General features: G+C 44.3%; 1 protein-coding gene across 1 annotated transcript in view; it reads right to left on the reverse strand.

Annotated features, from left to right (window-relative positions):
• PRRC2C (proline rich coiled-coil 2C) overlaps positions 1-19,981 on the reverse strand; it is a 2,776,386-nt gene that overhangs the window by 1,472,257 nt on the left and 1,284,148 nt on the right. The window contains exon 11 of the mRNA XM_044086759.1: positions 10,474-10,640. Within this exon, the coding sequence (XP_043942694.1) occupies positions 10,474-10,640 (167 nt within the window). The remainder of the gene's footprint in view (positions 1-10,473; positions 10,641-19,981) is intronic.

The following is a 19,981-nucleotide window of genomic DNA, read 5'->3' on the forward strand; positions in this document are numbered from 1 at the left end:
TGGGGAGAGGCAGAGAGTTTGCAGAAAGGTTGATCCCAAGTGCTGAAAATCATAGGTTCACAGGTAGGTAACTAGGCTATCTGCCCAAGGGCATTTATAAGCCTAGCCAGAATGTCGGCTTTCGCCTCCCCATTGATTAATTAACTGATCCCCTATCAAGCATAGCCAATTAAGTGATCCAAGGGGTGTATTTTCTGTTACCCATCCACTCGTCAAGGTTTCTCCTGAAGAGTGTTAGTGCGGGGCTCTGCCTGATGTAATCTGGAATTTTGTTCCAAAGCATGGGGAGTCTCTGTGACAGGAATGTATTCCTCCAGCATGTTCTATTTATTGTTGTGGTGAGGTTTAGCTCACTAGAGCGCGTGGCTCTCAGTGACTTGGATTTCTTTAGGTGGAGCATGTCCATCAATTCTGAGTTGGACATGGCTTTGTAAGTCGGGCAGAGATCACCTCTGAGTAAGTGATATGCCACGGAGTACAGCCGGAGTTTTTCAGTCGGGCTGCACAGGACATATGTTTGAGGTCAGTAATCCTCTTGGTGAGGTACTTTTGTGGTCTTTCCAGCTGTTGGAAGTGTCTTGTGAGGTACATCCCAAATGGGGCACTGTACTCTATGATGGGTCTAATGAGTGACGAGTACAGGGGCACTATAACCCCTATTTCTAGATGCGAACCCTTTAGTAATAAGATGGGTTACATAGAAGGATTTCCTAACTACTTTGGCAATATGATTGTCAAAGGAGATATTACTACCTGGGTGCCCAGATCTCTTATTACCTCTTCTGTATTAAGGGGGCTGCCACCTATGTGGTAATTCGTGGGTGTTTTGTTTTCCCAAATGGGATGACTATGCATTTTTTGGCATTTAGCTTGAGCCCATGACTTTGACACCAGGTGTCTGTCTCAGTAAGACCCCTCTGGAGGGTGTCCGTGTCAGCCGGAGAGTCAATTATGGCTCCCAGTTTGCAGTCATCAGTGAACTTGGCTAGTCATAGTCCTCCTGCGTTCGCCTGCACTTCTTAGAAGTATATGCCGAACAGTAGGTGTCCCAGGACAGAGCCTTGCGGGACACCACTTGTGACGGGTTAAGAGTCGGACCTGGAGCCCGCTGTTCTTACTGTGAGAGTTCTGTCTGTAAGCCAGTTGGCAACCCATCTCGTGACGTAGGGGTTTATGTTCAGGCTGGTGAGTTTTTCTGTAATACCAGAGTGGGGAATGGTGTTGAAAACCTTGGTGAGGTGAGCCACATTTCCCTAGTCTATAGCCTTGGTGACCATCTCGAAGAAGTCAACCAGGTTTAGTAAGCATTACCTGCCCTTAAAGCCGAACTGGGTTGGGTCAAGTGTTTGGGAGGTTCCCAATGTCTTTGTTAACGAGTTCCATGATGATGCGCTCCATAGCCTTGCAGACCAGGCTAGTCAGGCTTACGAGGCAATAGTTAACCAGGGTCAGTTGTGGCCCCTCCTTTGTGGGGAGGAATAACCGTTGATGTGTACCATTCTATGGGCACGTAACCTGTGGAGAGGCCGATGTTGAACAGTGTGTTTATATGGGGGGGGGGGGTAGTTCATGCAAGACGCAGCTTGGGACACCATCTGGTCCCACTGACTGTGTTCGGCTTTTGAAAGAGCTATTTTCACCTGTGCGTCTGTGATTTTTGAGACACTACACTTTTCCGGTATTACTGTGGGCCCTTTTGGAGGTCGGGGGGGGGGGGGGGTGAAGTTTGCACTGAATCTATCTGCAAGGATGTTGGCAATATCAGTAGGTTCAGTATATTTTGTGCTATTTTGCACTAGTTCAGTGCATATCTGCGAGTGGCCACTTAGATTCTTAACATAGCTAAAGAACTTTGCTATTTTTCTTTCGAAGTTAGCCTTGGATGATTTCATGAGGGACCTTAGTTTCTTACAGACACTGATCAGGGATGTCTTTCCTTCTTGGGATTTGCTTTTTTTCTGAACTAGTTTCCTCCTTCTATTGTATAGCCTGTTTATGGCAGAGGTCCACCAAACTGGTTTCCTTCACTTAGAGGAGTGAGTCTTGGTTTTGCTAGGGATGGCATGATCCATGCATCTTTGTAGGTGCTCGGAGTGCATTTGTAAAGGTTTCTGTATCTTGGGCAGCGTTATCCTTTAGCGTGGAGGCTGTGAAACTTACCACCTCTGTCTTAAGTAAGGTGAAGTTTGCTTAAGAAAAGTTTTTTTACTGTGGTTTCCTTAGTTGGGGGTGGTGGTGGGGTACGGACATCCACAGTGGTTAGATCAGACCATAAACTAATCAGTGACGGGTTGACCCCCGGTGCGGAACACCTGCCGCCCATGTTGGTAATGACCAAGTCCAATATGTTTTCACCTCTGGTAGGGGAGTTTACCAGCCAATTCAGGGCATTTGAGTAAATGAATTCCAGGGAGAGCTGGGCCTGGGAGTTTGTACTCTAGTAGTTTTCCCAATGAATGGTAGGGTAATTGAAATCGTCCAATATCAGGGTGTTCGGTAGGACCTTCATGTTTTCCAGTGTCTCCAGAAAGGTAGAGTGTGGGTCCTGGGTCATGGAAGGTGATCTGTAGCAGGCCACAATTTGCATTGCAGACTTGTCCAATGTTAGTTGCAAATGGATGATCTCAGAGGTATTATGCTGCGCCACTAACCTGGAGGTGTAGGTATCCTTGATGAATATGGATACACCCCCTTCTTTTGTGCTTCAGTCCGTGTTCTGTGGCTGAAACGTGTGATACGAGTTGTAGCCCGGTAGTGCTGGGGTGCTCTCTGGAGCTTTGAAACCAGGTTTCAGTTACTGCACAGATGTAGACGTTCTCCATACTGAGGAGTGCTTCGATGGATCAGCTGAGCAGAGTGGGCTTGAAGTGCTAACAGATGATGTACCAGACTCCTCAGGCTGGCTACTCTGTGTAGAGGAAGAGAAGTTATCTGATCCCTTGTGTTGAGCTGCGTACCTATGAACTCTAGGTTCTAAACCAGAGCAAGGTTCGACTTGTTTTGGTTATGGTGATGCCCAGGGAATGTGCTAACTGGAGATAGTAGTTCCTGACTTGGACTAGTAGATGTCTCATGGGAGCAGTTAGGAGCCAACTGTCTAAATATGGAAACACTTGGAATCCCTTGAGCCTCAGGTGAGCTGCTACCACTGGTCATGCATTGGGTGAACACTCGGGGGGGACTGTGGTGAGTCCAAAGATCAGTGCTCTGAACTGGTAGTGACTGGCTCCCAGCCAGTAGCGCAGACATCTCCTGGAGTGTCCATTTTGAAGTGATGGTATGCGTCCTTGAGATCTAGGGAGCACATCCAGTCATCCTTGTGCAACAGTAGCAGAATGGACTGAACCATAACCATTTGGAGCCTTGCCTTCTTTACATATTCATTTAAACTTGTCGAGATCCAGAATGTGTCTTAGGTCCCCCTGTCTTTTTCTGCACTAAAAAGAAGAGGGAGTAGGTTCCGAATCCTCTCTGTTTGGTTGGGACCTCTTGTTTGACTTTTTTGCAACAGCTGTTGTATTTCCTGTGCTGCCTGCTCCCATTGACCAGGTGGCAAGTTAGGAAGGTTTTTGGATTTCAGAGGTGGAAGGGAAAAGGGAATACAATAATCTCTGGATAGCACGCTTAACACCCAACTGTTTTGAGTCAATTTGGTCCAGGCTTTGGGGTGCAAAGCTAATCGCCCCCTGACTGCCTCCAGAGATGGACAGTCGGGCAGTGCTTCAGGAGCACTGGTAGAGCTTATTGGGAGGAGGTTCCCTAAAGCCCTGGTTCTGTGGACCCCCTCTGCCTCTAGGGCAGCGTCTACCACTAAAACCCTCCTCCTCCTCTGCCTCTAGAAGAGGCTTCTCTGCACAGGTCCTGGAAAAGCCGTTGGGACATGGGGAACCACATTTTCTTACTCCCCACGCTTGGTTCCTGGAGAAAGACCTCTGGGGGGTAGAAAACTTGATTCCAACAGCAGAAAGGGTCTTCCCATCCTTTCCACTGTGGGTAAGAGTGTCTCTAACAGATGGCCTAAACAGGGAGGAGCCATCATAAGGAGCATCAACGACGACTCCTTAAAGGGCTCAGCAAAATCACATGCTTCATCGGGTCTATATTACATAGTCAAGTTCTGTAACTTCGACTGACATATGTTCGAACACATATCCGAAGTAACGGAACTTCAACTATGAATAAAAACATAAAAAAAGGGTAAAATAAAATAAAAGGGTATACGTAAGGGGGCAAGCCCCCCCTGCACCCCTCACGTGGGGGGGAATGCATTCCTACCATACCCCCCGCTCTTTAAATATACCAACTCAGAGTTCGCACTACCACTGTAGGGCGACCTCAGAGTTGGTACATTGAGCGTGGGGGTGAGGTGCAGGGGGGGCTTCCCCCCCTGCATATACCCTTTTATTTTCTTTTACTTTTTTATGTTTTTAATCATAGTCTAAGTTCCATTACTTCGAACATATGTGTTCGAACATATGTCAGTCGAAGTTATGGAACTCTATGTAATATAGGCCAGCTTCACCTAGGCATGCCTCCTTAGGGAAAAACCTGAATCAGCTGCTCGCAAGTACCCTCTGTGGTTTGGGAGATTAACTTCATTGAAGAGTTGGCTATAGAGTGGCCATCTTGGGGGAAACTTTCTTAAATTCCTCCGCAGGCATGGACAAAGAAGTTGATAGTTCTTTGCTCAGATCCCTCTGGACCAGAGTAAAAGGAGCTAGACAGTTTAATGGCCTTAGCGCAAAAGTTGCCAAGTTGTAAACGTGCTTCCCCATTTTCTCCAATGCTTCAGACTACTTGTTCGGCTGATGGACATTGGCAGTTTCTTCTGCCAGCTCTTTCTTGGTCGCCACTACCATGATAGCATAGACTACAGAGCCCTTACTCCAGTGTTCCTGTCAGCAAGAGGCACTAAAAACTTATCGGGCTGCTTGGGTATAGGCTCGATGGTGTCTGGTTCCTTCCATGCATGGTGAGCTTAAATCAAGGCATCTGCCATGGGGGGGGGGGTTGGTTCACTCAGGACGCAGATAGGCCCGTCCCAAATGCCTCCAAGAGAACAGACTCCTCAGAGGAAGAAGTTTGGGCAGACCACCCACCTCTCTGCTTCAGAATCTCCAATATGTCTCCAAAGGAGACATCTTCAGGTGGGGATCAGGGGGATTCTCCCTCAAAGTTAGTATCCTCGGTTAAAGACTCTGGGGGGGTATACATGCCTCCTTATGCACATCCTCTTCTGAGGAACTTCCACAGCTGGGTAATCTGGGGAAGTATTGGAAGAAGGGATCCCCTCTTGAGCAAGTAAATCCTGGATGCCTCTCGGGACAGGAAGACTCCCAGCAAGACAAGAGACAGCAAGGCCTGGATCCAATGGAGGTACAGGGGTGGATTGAGGAACTCTACGGTCGAATCTCCAACCCGGGAGAAGACCCTCTTGACTACATTAAAGGCCAAAGGACTAGGCAAAAGCCCTATCCGCTTCCCCCAGAGCTGAAACTATCGAGGAAAAATGGGCAGGGCTTACACCAGATCGAAGTGGCTCCAAGACTCTCACTGTTCCAAAAAGGCCGGAACAGGGCTCGTTCAAGGGTATTCTCAACATTGAGAAGGGGAGCTTCTGCTGTGCAGAATACAACACGGCAGTCCCAAATTCCTGGTCTCTGAAGCTGGAAGCCGATCACAGGAGTCATCATGATAGGGAGACCTGAGTAGCTCACAGATCTTGACAGGGACGGAGCAGAGACTACCCCCATCTGGACCTGAGCCTTAAGAAACCTCATCAACCTGTCCACGTCCACCTCGGACCAGCTTGAGGACTTGGATGAAGCTGACAAGGGGGGCCAGGAGTGCTTTGACCTGGAGAATAGAGCCAGGGACTTCAAGGTCCTAGGATCCATGGGAGTAGAATCTAAAGTAGGAGCCGATTAAACTGTCAGAATGATGGTAATAATTTCCCCCGGATCTGAGGACGCTGTAGTACTTGACAGGGGAGCTGACTTCTATGGATCCAAGGGAGTGGAATTCGCAGTCTTCTTGTACTTCTTAATCTCGAAAGTCCCTCAGGGAGCCACCTCTTTTTTGACTCTTTAGCAAAAGCAAAAGAGGGAGAAGCCAATGAAGGGGTCTGAGCCTCAGCTGAGGAAGGAAGAAGGCCCCTTAGAATGAGTCTGTTCCGTCTGTTGGCTAAAGCCTGAGGATTAAAGGCAGCACAGATGAAACATTCAGCTTTTAAGTGTTAAGTGCCCAGGCAGTACATGTACTCATTATGGGCATCCTGATTCGGAATTTTATGCCCACAAAAGTGCAGTGCTTGAAGCCAGGAACCAGTCTGTCAACCATACCGATGGAGAAGGCCCACCAAAATCAACTGACAAGATGAGGCAAAGTTAGAACCAAAGCTCTAACAATAACAAGATAAGCTTAACTCATTTACTCCAACATAAGGATAGGGTTACTCAAACGGGTTACTCTACAAACCCATCTTTCATGCCCAAGGTAGTCAATGACCTGTCTCAATCAGGCTATCCACTTACCTTTCTTATCCAAACCCACAAAGAAGGAGCGAAAGAATACTTCATTCCCTGGACGTTCAGACAAATTAGATTCTACCTCCACGGCACTAAGTTTATCAGAAAGACTGACCAACTTTTCAGATCTTTTCACCAGAGAGCACTAGGGAAGGCAGTGTCCAAACAGACTATTTCAACTTGGATCTCCAAGGCCATTATCTTCTGTTACCAGCACAATGGTAAATCTCTTCAGGGTACAATAACAGCCCACTCCACTAGAGCCATGGCATCCTCAGGGGCTTTCAAGGGCCTGGACACCTCCTCTATTTCTGGAGACAGTCACCTGGTCTTCAGTTCACACCTTCACCAAACACTAAAAACTAGAGCACATCTCTAGGTCAAGGGCAGGGTTGACTAGGGCTATCCTGAATGGGTTTCTGGAATCTGCTTCCATACCAACCACCCTTTCTCAGTGAGCTTTGGCACTCATCCATATGCAGAATACTGCAACACAGAATGAGAAGGACATAGAAAAGTTGCGCAAGAACTTACCATAACTATAGATGTCCTTCTCTTCCATGTTGCAGTATCCCTACCCTCCCTCCTTCCTCTCTTATCAGTTATGTTTCCCTCCCTGGATGGCAATGACTTGGCATTGGCTTATTAGGACTGGATCCTCCTGGGGCCTTCAGTTCTGAGGGCTGGTGCATGCCGATGTCACTTTTATGGCCCACGTACTCTCATCTAGACCGGACATCTCACGCACTCAGGAGGGACTGAAAGCTTTTGGATACCGGCCATATTGTAAGCGAGACTAGAAGTGTAAACCCATATGCAGAATACTGCAACATAGGAATAGAAGGACATCTCTGGAATCATAGGGGTTATGAAAGAAGTATAAATGGCAAACTCAGCACAAACTATTTTTACAGTGGTAGTATTCTTTAGATTCTGGGTCATAAACAGAATGTTACAAGTCACAGTAAACAATTGCATTTGCAAAATTTTGTAAACTTAAAATTGCAGCAAGCACTCAAGTTACACGCATACTGTCAACAGCATTTTGTTCATCTAGCTGAAAGCTTTCATATGAGGCTAAGAAATTCAGTGTTTTTTGGTTGTTGAGATACTTAATGTGAAAGTTTTATCTAAATTCACATCATAAAAAAACAACAGTTAATATCTATTTAGCTGCACTAGACAGAGGTCAAATATTAATGCAGTTGAGTTTGCCACTATGTAAGCTTTAAGATGAAATCTTTTAAAACCTTGTACATAGCATAGTTTTGGAATTATTGCTGCAAATATGAACTAGCAATATTTTACACCTAGAGGTGTCAGTAGAAGTTAACTGCAGAAGCACCTGGAGGCGTCATTCGGATGTAACGAGTTAACTCCGAACAATCCTAGACATTGTAAAGAAAAATGAATAAAAGGCATGCACTCATCTGCACACAATTACACGTAGGAGGAGGAAGCAATTAAAAAGGTAACAACTTATAGAGAAAACTATTCAAAAAAGCTAACCACTCTTGATACATGGAATCCGCGTGTGACTCGCTGGAACGGCAAACAGGATCTGAGGTAGTTGGGTGGATGAAGGGCATTGTAGGTATAAGGGAGGAGCCCGACAGTTGGATCCAAGTCTGAAATGTGGCCAAGCTGGAACTGAGGGTCGGAGCAGGGACTCCATCATGAGGAGGAATGAGGAAATCATCAGATGCAACGTTTAAAGTCAAACAGTGGCGAATATCTGTGGCATCAAGTGTTTATTCTGTTCTAGCACATGTAGAACTGGTTTACATATGCATTATTAATCGCACTTTTATTATTGTGTGTAGCAAACCTCTTTGCTTTTTTTTCCCCCTGAACCTGCACTTCTGGACAGAGTCTTAAAAACTCCAATGAAATCAGTGCTCTAGTATCACTGTCATCATCAGTTCCTCTCCGCCCATTATTACCCCCCCCCCTCCATTTTCTACATGAGGTGGAGAGCTGCATCTGCTGCCAACATTTCTCGACTCAGTTTCACTGTCTTAAATAGTTATGCCTGATTGTCACAGGTCATTTTCACACAATCCATCCACTTTTCAGCTGGATACGATTGTTTCATCTTGCTTTGCTGCACACGTGCTTGAGCTACTGTAACCTGCTCTTTTACCTTCTCTACCACTGGAACTACTTAAGATTTTGGTATATCCTCATTTCCTCATCCAAGCCAATGTGTGCATCCTACCACCCACCTCAGGCACTTCATTGCCATCACCAATAGCGTCCTCAGTTGCTCTGTTGATACTGCCCAGGTTTCGGCACCATACAGTAGTACTGGTTGCATCACTGTTTTGAACACCTTACTTTTCAGCTTCTTCAGCATTATTCGGTCACACACACACTACCCCTGAGACTCTATGCCAGTTGGATGCAGCCCCTCTAATACTACATTTGACCTCCTTAGTCTTCCCTTTTCAACCACTCTTGCTAGATACTTGAAACTGTTAACCTGTTCCATTATTTTCCCTTCTATTTCAATTCTCAGCGTCTTCTGATTTCCCCATTTGCTACCATTACAACAGTCTTATCTGTACTCCATTTTATCCCATGTGCCTTCAGTTTTGCATTCCATTTTCCCATCATACACTGAAGTTCTTGTTCAGAATGCTGGTAATGGCACATCACATGCGTAACAGCAACGTTGCCCATCTGTACCAGACGACCTGTTTGCTAATTTAGTCCATTACCAGTATGAACACCAGTGGGCTCAGAGACTAGTCCTGATGCACACCCACTCTCACTGGTTAACACTTCAGAGTTCAAATACTTTTCGTACTTGTGTCATTGGGTCGCTGTACAAAGCCTGCACTAATTCCAACAATGCTTCTGGGACTTCAAACCACTGTGTGACTGCTCAAATTTGCTTTCTTGGGATCTTGTCACAGCTTTCTCCACGTCTACGAATGTCTAGTTGGACTCTCAACTACAGATTCTTAACTATGTGTCTCACTGCAAACACTGGGTCAAATGTGCTGCATCCTGATCATAATCCAAACTGCTCATACCCTATATCTTACTTTTTATAACATTGCCTATTCATTTAACACCCTCTCCAGAAATTCCATGTAGTGCAAGAGGATCATAACACGTTTGTTATTGTCCACAGCTGGGAATGCCCTCCTTTGTTCACTAGTATGCTTATTCTCCACTAATCAGGGATGCACCCCTCTCTCTATTGCTACGAGTATTCTCTGGAGCCATTTCTGCTCTAACTCATCTAAACATGTTGATCATACCTGCTGTGATTTCATCTGTGCCTGTTTTCCCTTTTTCCTTAATGCTGCTCTTTCTTTTAGCGTGGAGCTCCTCTTCTCTCACCTAGGCTGCCTGAAGCTTCTTTGGGGTTTTCTTCATTCAGAAGTTGCTGGAAGTACTCCTTCCATCTGCCTCTGATGTTCTGTGGACTGGTCACCAGGTTGTTACTGGCATCCCTTATGAAGGGTGCCCGATAACCGTATTTCCTTCTAAAGGAAAGACTATGACAAACTCTCTGACCAGATAAAAGAATTAGAAAAAAGTTAAGCAGCCAAAAATAGGTACGTACTATACGCCTGAAACTGTCACTAAGTGGCTGACAAGGTAAATGGTAGTTTAAGGAATACGACGTACTCAACTAATTGAAGCAGGTTTTCGTTTTTCACTTGTGCTTTTTTTGTAAAATAACTGACTATATAAACAACCCCAAGCAACACAATGCACTTGCACTGAGCAGACAACATCCAAATATCAAGAGTAACCACATACAACACCAAAATGACCCCCAAAATACCTGCAATGCTAAGTTACGCAGTGCTCATCAGAATACAGCTACACACAAATTTTGGCCTAACAAAAGCAAGTACACATTAGTAATAAGACTTGTCTAATCACACCCACAAAAATATACATGCCACAGAAAAGTTTTAAAGCTTACCTGCTGCCTCTGAAATCGTGGTGGTAGTGACTTCTGGAACTGTTTTGAGTAGCCACTGGGTGCAGGCCGAGGCTGAGATCCTGAATCATTCTCACTGTCTGGAAGAGGCTGAGGGCTTTCCCTCCCACTGCCAGTGCTGTCCTGCCTGCTGATGGGCTGAGGCACTTCTGTTTAAAGAAATCACAAAACAGAAATCACTCGATTGCTTACAAGCAGTGGAAGTGGTTACATGTTATTCAGCACCACACCATCCTAAATGCGACAGTTTATGCACCTTATTAAATCTGCATAAACTGTGCTTACTCTTACTTTCCTTTGCCTGTAGCAAAGTGCAAAGGCACATAAAAGCATGATCAACTAAAAGAGAATGAGACGCAAAAGGATTTCAGACTAACAATGTTCACAGCAAGCTTTGAATAAAAAGTTATGTGCTTACCACAACGTTCCATCTGTGTTGCCCATTTTCATTCTTTCTCAGCTGTTTGGTTCAGACTGGACTCTGCTGTTACTAAAGCTTGGCCACCAAAAAAACTCTGGAGCTCTGCCCTTACCCATAATGCATTAACACCTAACATACCTCAGATCGTGTTTACTATTTTACACAAAGCAGAAAGGACCACTACAATTTTCCTAACAGAAAAAGCCACATCTGGAGCTCAGCATTGACAGTGGTGTCCTTATAATCTCTCATTCTTCCAGAAATCCACTGTGAAAAGTGTTGGTGGGCGGGAAGTTGAAAAATGAAAACTGACAAAGATGGAATGTTATAGTAAGTACATAACTTTTTTTTTTATCTGGTGTCAATTTTCATTCCATCGTTAATTGTTGGGATAGAGCTACTAGCTACTTAGAATCCAGCACGGACTCCTAAGAAGGATATTCCGGAGCAGAGCTGAGCCAAAGGCTGCTCTTCCCCTGGAGACCACATCCAATTTATGAGTGATAATGGTATGACGATTGGCCCAAGCTGCAGCCGCACATCATTCATGGAAGCTCTAAATAGAAACACTGAAGTTGCCATGGACCTAACTGAATGGGTTCTTAAAGGTTTTGGTAAGGTTAGACCAAACTTGTTGTAGATAAATGTTATGCAATCAGCCAGCCATCTGACTGAGGTTACCCTTGCACCTGGTTTTCCCAATTTAGCATGTGCAAAGGACAAATAATTGATCTTTCTAAATTCTTTCTATGCAAGTAAAACTTTAATGGTCTGTGAATATGTAAAATTCAAACATATATTCACCTTTGTTTGCAAATTTAGTTAAGAAAACTGGCAAATTAATGGACTGATTTGACACTTGATTCTGACACCACTTTAAGAAGGAACCATTTGTATATAATGTGACTATCCTTATGAAAGGTCAAGTAGGGAGGTTTACATGACAGTGCTTGCAGTTCTGAAATTCTTAAAACAAAGGTAATGGCTATTAGAAAAACAGTTTTCCAGGTCAATAATTTAACTTCACATTTAGCTGTGGGTTCAAAGGGGGATTAAATTAAGGCTTGTAGTACCAAATGTAAGTCACATGGTGAAGTAGGGTCTTTAAGGTGGTCTGAGCAGGAGGGTGCCTCTTAAAAAATGCTTTACAAAGTTTAGATGAAGCCAAGAAGAATTTTCAAACCCAGTGTGAAAATTAGAAACTGTTACTAACTGGCCTCCAATTGTGGAGTAGCTAGGTAGCTTCCTCATTAAAAATTGTTGCCAAAAATTCAAGACATTTTGTACAGGAGCTGAAAAGGGGTTAAGGTGTTTTTGCGGTGCACAAAAAGCAAATATTCTTAATTTGCTTCTGTAAGCTTTTGTGGAAAGCCTTATGCGACGATAAAAGTATATGACTAACAGGAGGAGAGTTTTGGTTGCCTGGCTATCAATTGAATTGTAGAAACCACACTGTTAGCCAGAGGTTTGAAATAGCCAGATGTGTCATGCCTGTCAGGTGAGACAGGAGGTCTGGGAACTGGAGCCATATTCCAATGTGGTTACAGTAGATGAGGCCAAAGGAAGGTGAACCAAATCTGTAGAGACCAGTAAAGTGCAATTAGGATAGCCTTGCTCTTAAACTGGGCAGCATTTGCAGAAATTTGGGAAATAGGGAAATTGGTGGATATGCAGGGAAGACAGGGGTGCCTATCGTGGAATAGAACATCTCTGTGATTACCCCTGTGGGGGGATATGGGTGAAGAATCTGCTGCACTTGTTTAAGAAAGATGCAAGAAGATCAGAGCAAGGCTGGCCCCACTGACTGAAAAGTATACCTGTCACTTACTTGATGACAGACCACTCGTTAGGTACTAAAGTGGACCTGTTCAATTTGTCTATCACTATAGACTTCCTTGGAATATGCATTGCAATTAGAAAATAGTTGGAAGTGATTGTCCACTGACAAACCTTGAGGGCTTCACGACACAAGGGGCAAGATCTGGTTACCTCTTGTTTGTTAATGTACCAGACTACTGATATGTTGTCCATTTGAATTACAATTGTCCCAAAATGGAGTGGGTCTTGGAATGGCTGCAACGTTAATAGCACTTCTCATTTCTAGAACACTGTGTGTTTTGGCCTCTTCTGAGGACCAAGTGCCTTGGATTGTTTTTCCCAATGTGTCGTCCCCCACCCCCCAATATGGGGTGTCCATGATCAGTACAGCCTTGGGTTGAGGTAGAATTAAGGGACTACCTTGTAAAAGTTGATCTGATCGAATCCACCACCAAGGGTATTTTTTTTTTTGCATGCAGGGATTATTTTTATTTGGGCTGACGTGGGTTGATAAAGAATTGACCATTGCATTGACAGTATCCGATGAAGAATTCTCATGTGAAATCTTGCGAGGGAAACTAGAATTATGACTGCTGACACTGACCCTGGGGTTTGTAGAATCAACAGAGCCGAATTTATGGTACTGAAGATTATTTTTTTGACCTGGAATCTGACGGTACTCTTAAGAGGGGACGAGAAGCTGTTATCGATTTTGTTTTGAACACTGCTTCTATAAATTCCAGTGTTTGAGATGGTTCCAAATGAGAAGTGTTACAGTAATTTACAGTTATTCTCAGGTTGGAGCAAGTCTGGAGCACCTAATCCCATGCTTTTAGCAGTAGATGCTTGGCTGAGGCAATAATGAGACAGTCACCTAAAGAAAGGATTTCTGAATCCCTGCAATCTACACTGCCATGCATTTGGTGAACACCCTGGGGGCTATGGTGAGGCCAAAGGGCAGTCCCCTAAACTGACAGTGACTGGCTCCTAGCCAGAAGCATAGATACCTTTTCGATTGCCTGTTCATTTTTATATGATAGTCTAGTATGTTCCCCTGCAAGTACAGCAGTGCACGCCTTAAAGAAACAGTAGTCCAAAAATGCAAAAGCCAGCACAAAGGTGTATAAAGTACAATGTTTAATAAAAAGTTAACACATACAGACTGGTTTCGGCATACATAAAAAGCATTCCTCAGTGTAAATGAAGAGACAAGCACTCCTTATATACACACACCCATGTGTAACAAGCATCATTCATTGGCTGTTCACAATTGCTCATTCAATCCAGGGGGAATCAAACCCCTTAATTTAAATTACCCATCTCTTTTCTTTATTAAGTATATTGTGCCAGCCAATTTTATTTTTCTGTCCCCCTTGATAATATCAATGACCGTAAATCTAAAGGATGCTGCAGGATTAACAACCACGTTTATACAATGCATTAGTAAGCCTTTTTGATTTAATATCACTCATGTGCTGACTGATCCTAAACTTCACAGGCCTAGATGTCTGGCCCACATAAAAGGCCGAACAAGTGCAGGTGGCTAGGTATATGACCCAATCAGACGAACATTTAGCAAAAAATTTAATGTCATAAACATGACTAGTATTGCGACTGCTGAAAGTTTTTGTCTGATTGAACCTATTGCAGTGTGTACAGTGGCCACAACTATAACAACCCTGAAGGACATCCCCAAATAATGTGGATTGTTGGGGGGGGGGGGGACCATCCATGCTGCCACCTTATAGTAATTGAGGTGAGATGCCAGCGATCTGCCCCTCCTAAAGCCAAAATGGCATTTGTCCTCAATGAGTGTTCTAACCTTCTCATCTACTTGTAAGATGTTCCAATTCTGTTGTACAACTTCACAAAAAACTTTGATATTCTGACCATAAGTGTTGATAATTCTGATAAGAGCTGAATCAGAAGTCGATTTATCTTTATATCTTAACAGCTCCTGTCTATCCATACCACTAACTTCCCTACATGCCATAGTGATCACTCCAGATTTGTATCCATATTCCTTAAATCTCCTGACCATGTCCCTCTTGTGATGATTATGCTGATCCCTATCAGAGCAAATGCATTTTATTCTCATGAATTTAGACCTCGGTATGTTCTGAACAATTTACATATGATCCCTTAGACAATCTTTATTTGCCAGAAATGGACATCTGGCGACGTTATTTGGATGACTGTTGGCTGGTATGGAGAGGGGATTTGGAGTATTTACAGGAATTTCGGGAATACCTAAATGGGAATAAATGGGGTATCAAGTTTACCTGTACACAAGATCCCAATCGGATTACTTTTTTGGATGTTCTCATAACTAAAAATACTGATGGGCCTTTGGAGACGCACGTGTTCCGCAAATTTCCTGAATACAACTCACTTCTCCATGCCAGCAGTCATCATCTGCCACATGTCATTCAGAACATACCGAGGTCTCAGTTCATGAGAATAAAACGCATTTGCTCTGATAGGGATCAACATAATCACCATAAGCGCGGCATGGTCAGGAGATTTAAGGAACGAGGATACAAATCTGGAGTGATCACTATGGCATATAGGGAAGTTAGTGGTATGGATAGACAGGAGCTGTTACGATATAAAGATAAATCTACTTCTGTTTCAGCTCCTATCAGAATGATCACTACTTATGGTCAGAATACCAAAGTTTTTTGTGAAGTTGTACAACAGAACCGGAACATCTTTACAAGCAGATGAGAAGGTTAGGACACTTATTGGGGACAAATGCCATTTTGGCTTTAGGAGGTGCAGGTCACTGGCATCTCACCTCAATCACTACAAGGTGCCAGCACGGCTGGTTGCCCCCCCCCCCCAACAATCCACATTACTGGGGGATGTCCTTCAGGGCTGTTATAGTTGTAACCACTGTACACACTGCAATAGCCTCAGCCAAAAACTCTCAGCAGTCGCAATACTAGTCATGTTTATGACATTAAACTTTTTGCTAACTGTTCGTCTGATAGGGTCATATACCTAGCCACCTGCACATGTTCGGCCTTTTATGTGGGCCAGACGTCTAGGCCCATGAAGTTTAGGATCAGTCAGCACATGAGTGACATTAAATCATAAAGGCTCACTAATGCATTATATAAACATGTGGTTGTTCATCCTGTAGCATCCTTTAGAGTTACGGTCATTGATATTATCAAGGGGGACAGAACAAAAAATTGACTGGCACAATATACTTAATATAGAAAAGAGATGGATAATTAAATTAGGGGGTTTGATTCCCCCTGGGTTGAATGAGCAATTGTGAACAGCCAATGAATGATGTTTGTTATACATGGGTGTGTGTATATTAGGAGTGCTTGTCGCTTTGTTCAGTAACACTGAGGAAGGCTTTTTTTATGCATGCTGAAACCGGTCTGTATGTGTTAACTTTTTATTAAAAGTTGTACTTTATACACCTTTGTGCTGGCTTTTGTATTTTTGGACTTCATTTTTATATGATAGGACACATCCTGTATGTCTACTGAGCAAATTCAATCGTCCTTGCTCAAAAAGGACAGAATGGAATGAACCATCTAAAAAGTACAGTTTTATACCTACCATAAATGTAGATGTTAGAGTGTACACCCTGCTGCAGTCATCACACTTGGGTTATCCTGTCGTCAGGCGGTCCCGCAGTCGGCCGGAATTCCAAAGTCTTGGTCCGGCGTCGGTTGCTGTCGCTTCTTCCCTGACGTCAATGCGCCAGGGGTATATATAACGCATCCGACGCCATTTTCTTCAGTTTTTCTTGTCCCAGATGTTAGGTGCCCCCAAAAAGGTGGTCAGTAATTAGTACCAATTCAAAAAATTTTAGCACAAATGCAAAATCCCTCCAGCTATAAGCAAATACATCAGGAAGGTATTGTAGAGATTTAGCCAGTTAGATCAGAGGGGATAGAGGGAGGGTAACCTGGACTGCAGCAGGGTGTACACTCAAACATCTACATTTATGGTAGGTACAAAACTGTACTATGTTCATCGTGTTACCCTGCTGCAGTCATCACACTTGGGTAGAATCCCAAAGCTAAGGATCGGTGGAGGAGTCATAGAGGGTTAGAGGAGGCTAGAAGGCCCTGCAGAACTGCAGTGGTGAAGCCAGCTCTAGTCTTAGAGTAAAGTGGTAAGTGATAGTGTTTGGTAAAGGTGTGTACTGAACTCCAAGTTTCAGCTTCCAAAATCTCCTTGGTAGGAACCCCCCTGAGGAAGGCTGTAGATGTAGCTGCTGCCCTGGTAGAGTGGGGCCTAATGGTAGCAGGAACTGGTTTTCCATGATGGGTAAAGCAAAAACAAATGCAATGTCCTATCCATTTGGAAATGGTTTGTTTTGAAATAGCCTTCCCTTGTGAAGCTGTAACATAGGATACAAAGAGCTGGTCAGATTTTCTGAAAACCTTAAGTTTTATCCAAGTAGTAACAAAGTTGCCTGTGAATGTCCAAGGAATGCAGGAGTCTTTCTCCTTTGTTCTCTGGATTTAGGAAGAAGGTGGGTAAGTGGATGGATTGATTTAAAGCCACACTGGTAACCACCTTAGGCATGAAGGAAGGATTAGTTCGTAGAGAAACACTGTCTTGATGGAAAATGAGGAAAGGTTCCACTGCCATTAGTGCCTGAAGCTCTGAGACTCTTCTAGCTGAAGTTATTGCTAGCAGCAGGGCAGTCTTCTATGATAGAAACTGTAGATCTGCAGAGAAAGCTGGTTCAAAGGGAGGTAGCATTAGTTTTTCCAGAACAAAATTGAGGTCCCATGTTGGTGTAGGTGCTCTCCTGGGGGTCTAATGTTTTTTGCCCCTCTGAGGAACTGCCTTAAAAGCGGATGTGAAAATAAGGGTGTTGTAGTGGGCTGAAATAGCTGATGCATGGATTTTAATGGAAGAAAAAGAATGTCTGTTGTGTAACATCTCAGTTAAATACTGTAGAATCTGAGGCATGTGAGGATGAAGTGTGTTTTGGCCTTTAGCTTGGTTCCAGGCGCAAAATCTTTTCCATTTGTCTGAGTAGGCCTTCCTGGTGCTGGGCCTCCTAGCTTCCAGAATAACATCCATAACTGCTTGGGAAAGAGGAGCTGGCTGGATGCTTAATTGATTTGCCATACAGCCAGATTTAAGGTTTTGAGCTGGCTGTGTAGAATCTGATTGTTTTGTTGTGTGAGCAAATGGGCAATTTGTGGCAAAATCCAAGGTGGGCCCTGGGCCATATTCCTTAATACTGGGTACCAGTGCTGGCATGGCCAGTCTGGGGCTATGAGTATCAGTCGTGGTCTCTCCTTTCTGACTTTCAGAAGCACCTTTGTGAGGAGAGGCAATGGAGGGAAGGCATATACTGTCAGGTTTTTCCAACTGAATGAGAGTGCATCCACTTTCCAAGCTTGATGGTGAAGTGTCCTTGTACAAAATTTTGTTAGCTGACAGTTTTGGGGGCTGGCAAACAGGTCTATGTCTGGGAGGCCCCATTTTTGAATTATCATTGCAAATACTTGTGGATCCAGTTTCCACTCGTGGGGATCCATGATGTTTCTGCTGAGGTAGTCTGCCAATGTGTTCTTTTTTCCTGGCAGGAATTGAGCTTGTAACTGAACTTGGTAAGCCAGTGCTGTGCTCCACAAGGTCATTGCTTGCTTGAACAGGCTGCTACGTCGTGGTCTGGGCCTAAGCAAGGCAGACAGTAAGAGTGGAAATCTTTATGAGGTATTTGTTTCCCACAAGTTAAACAGTTATTGACTTTTTCTGACATCGGCTGAGGCAAGAAAGAGTCCCCAACGGGGTACTTAGCTTTTTAGAAGTCTTCGAAGTAGTATTCGGTAGTAGTAATCTCTGGATCTGACCGACCGGCACTTGCGAACAGCTTCTGCTTCGCGCGCCACACGGCAAGAAAGACTGAGGAAAATGGCGTCGGCTGATGCCTTTATACCCGAAGACCAGCAGAGATGACGTCGGGTGAAGTGCGACATCAGCCGAAGCCGGACCCAGACTTTGGAATCCAGCCGACCGAAGGGCTGCCTGACGACAGGACAACCCCATTTGTTATGACTGCAGATGCATCCATGAAGGACATCTGAACTTGGTAAGCCAGTGCTGTGCTCCACAAGGTCATTGCTTGCTTGCATAGAGGGTAGGAGTGTGTACCCCCTTGTTTATGTACCACATTACTGTGGTGTTGTCCGTCCTTATTGTAAGTTGTCCTGGATGTAATAGGTTCTTGAAGGCTGTCAGAGCATTCTGTTCAGCTAGCATCTACTTTTTGATTGATGTGCAGATTTCTTTGATCTGCAGTCCATACGCCTTGAATGCACTGTCCTGCCATGTGTGCCCCCCAGGCGTAGTCCGATTTATCTGTTGTCATAGTTTGCCTGGCTGGGGGCAAGGTGAAAGGCTGACCCTTGTTGAGGTGACATGCCTGTGACCACCACCATAGAAACTCCTGTTGTAGGCAAGGAATGAGAGATATCACTGTGTCCAAGCTGTGGCTGTGTTGAGACCATACGCTTTTTAGGTACCACTGTAATTTCCTCATATGCAGCTTTGCAAATGGTATTAGTAGTATGCAAGATGCCATGAAGCCCAAGGCCTGCAGAAATTTTCTTGCAGGGAGTTGGGTCTTTGTTGCCATTGTTTTGAAATATTGAGTCCGTTGTAGTTGTTTGTCTGGCGTCAGATAAGCCTTCTGGGCCGTTGTATTCAAGCTGGCACCCAGGAATGTCATATTTTGTGAGGGTACTAGTTTTGATTTCTTTTCGTTTACTGTGTACCCCAGGCAACTTAGAAGATGCGTTACAAAAGCCAGATGTTGTAAGAGGATGTCCTTGCTTTCTGCTTGGATGAGGCAGTCATCCAGGTATGGGTATATTTGAATTCCTCTGTCTACAGTATGCAATTACTGGTGCCAGGCATTTTGTGAAGACCCTGGGCGCAGTAGATAAGCCAAAGGGCAGTGCAGAGAATTGGTAATGGGTTGAACCTGCAATGAAACGGAGGTATCTTCTGCAACTTTGTCTGATAGGGACATGCAGGTATGCCTCCTTGAGGTCCAACGTTACTAGCCATGCTTTCTTGCCCAACATGGGAAGAAGCTGCTGTAGTGTTAGCATCTTGAATTTGGGTACTTGTAAGAAGGTGTTTACAATTGAAAGGTCCAGAATTGGTCTCCAGGCAGTGTCCTTTCTGGGGACTAGAAAGAGTCTTGAGTAAAATCCTTGGCCTTGCTCTGGAGTAGGTACCAGTTGAATGGCTCTC

This window comes from Protopterus annectens, chromosome 10.part0 (genome assembly GCF_019279795.1).
Source record: "Protopterus annectens isolate FY-2018-M chromosome 10.part0, PAN1.0, whole genome shotgun sequence".
Classification (NCBI taxonomy): domain Eukaryota; kingdom Metazoa; phylum Chordata; order Ceratodontiformes; family Protopteridae; genus Protopterus; species Protopterus annectens.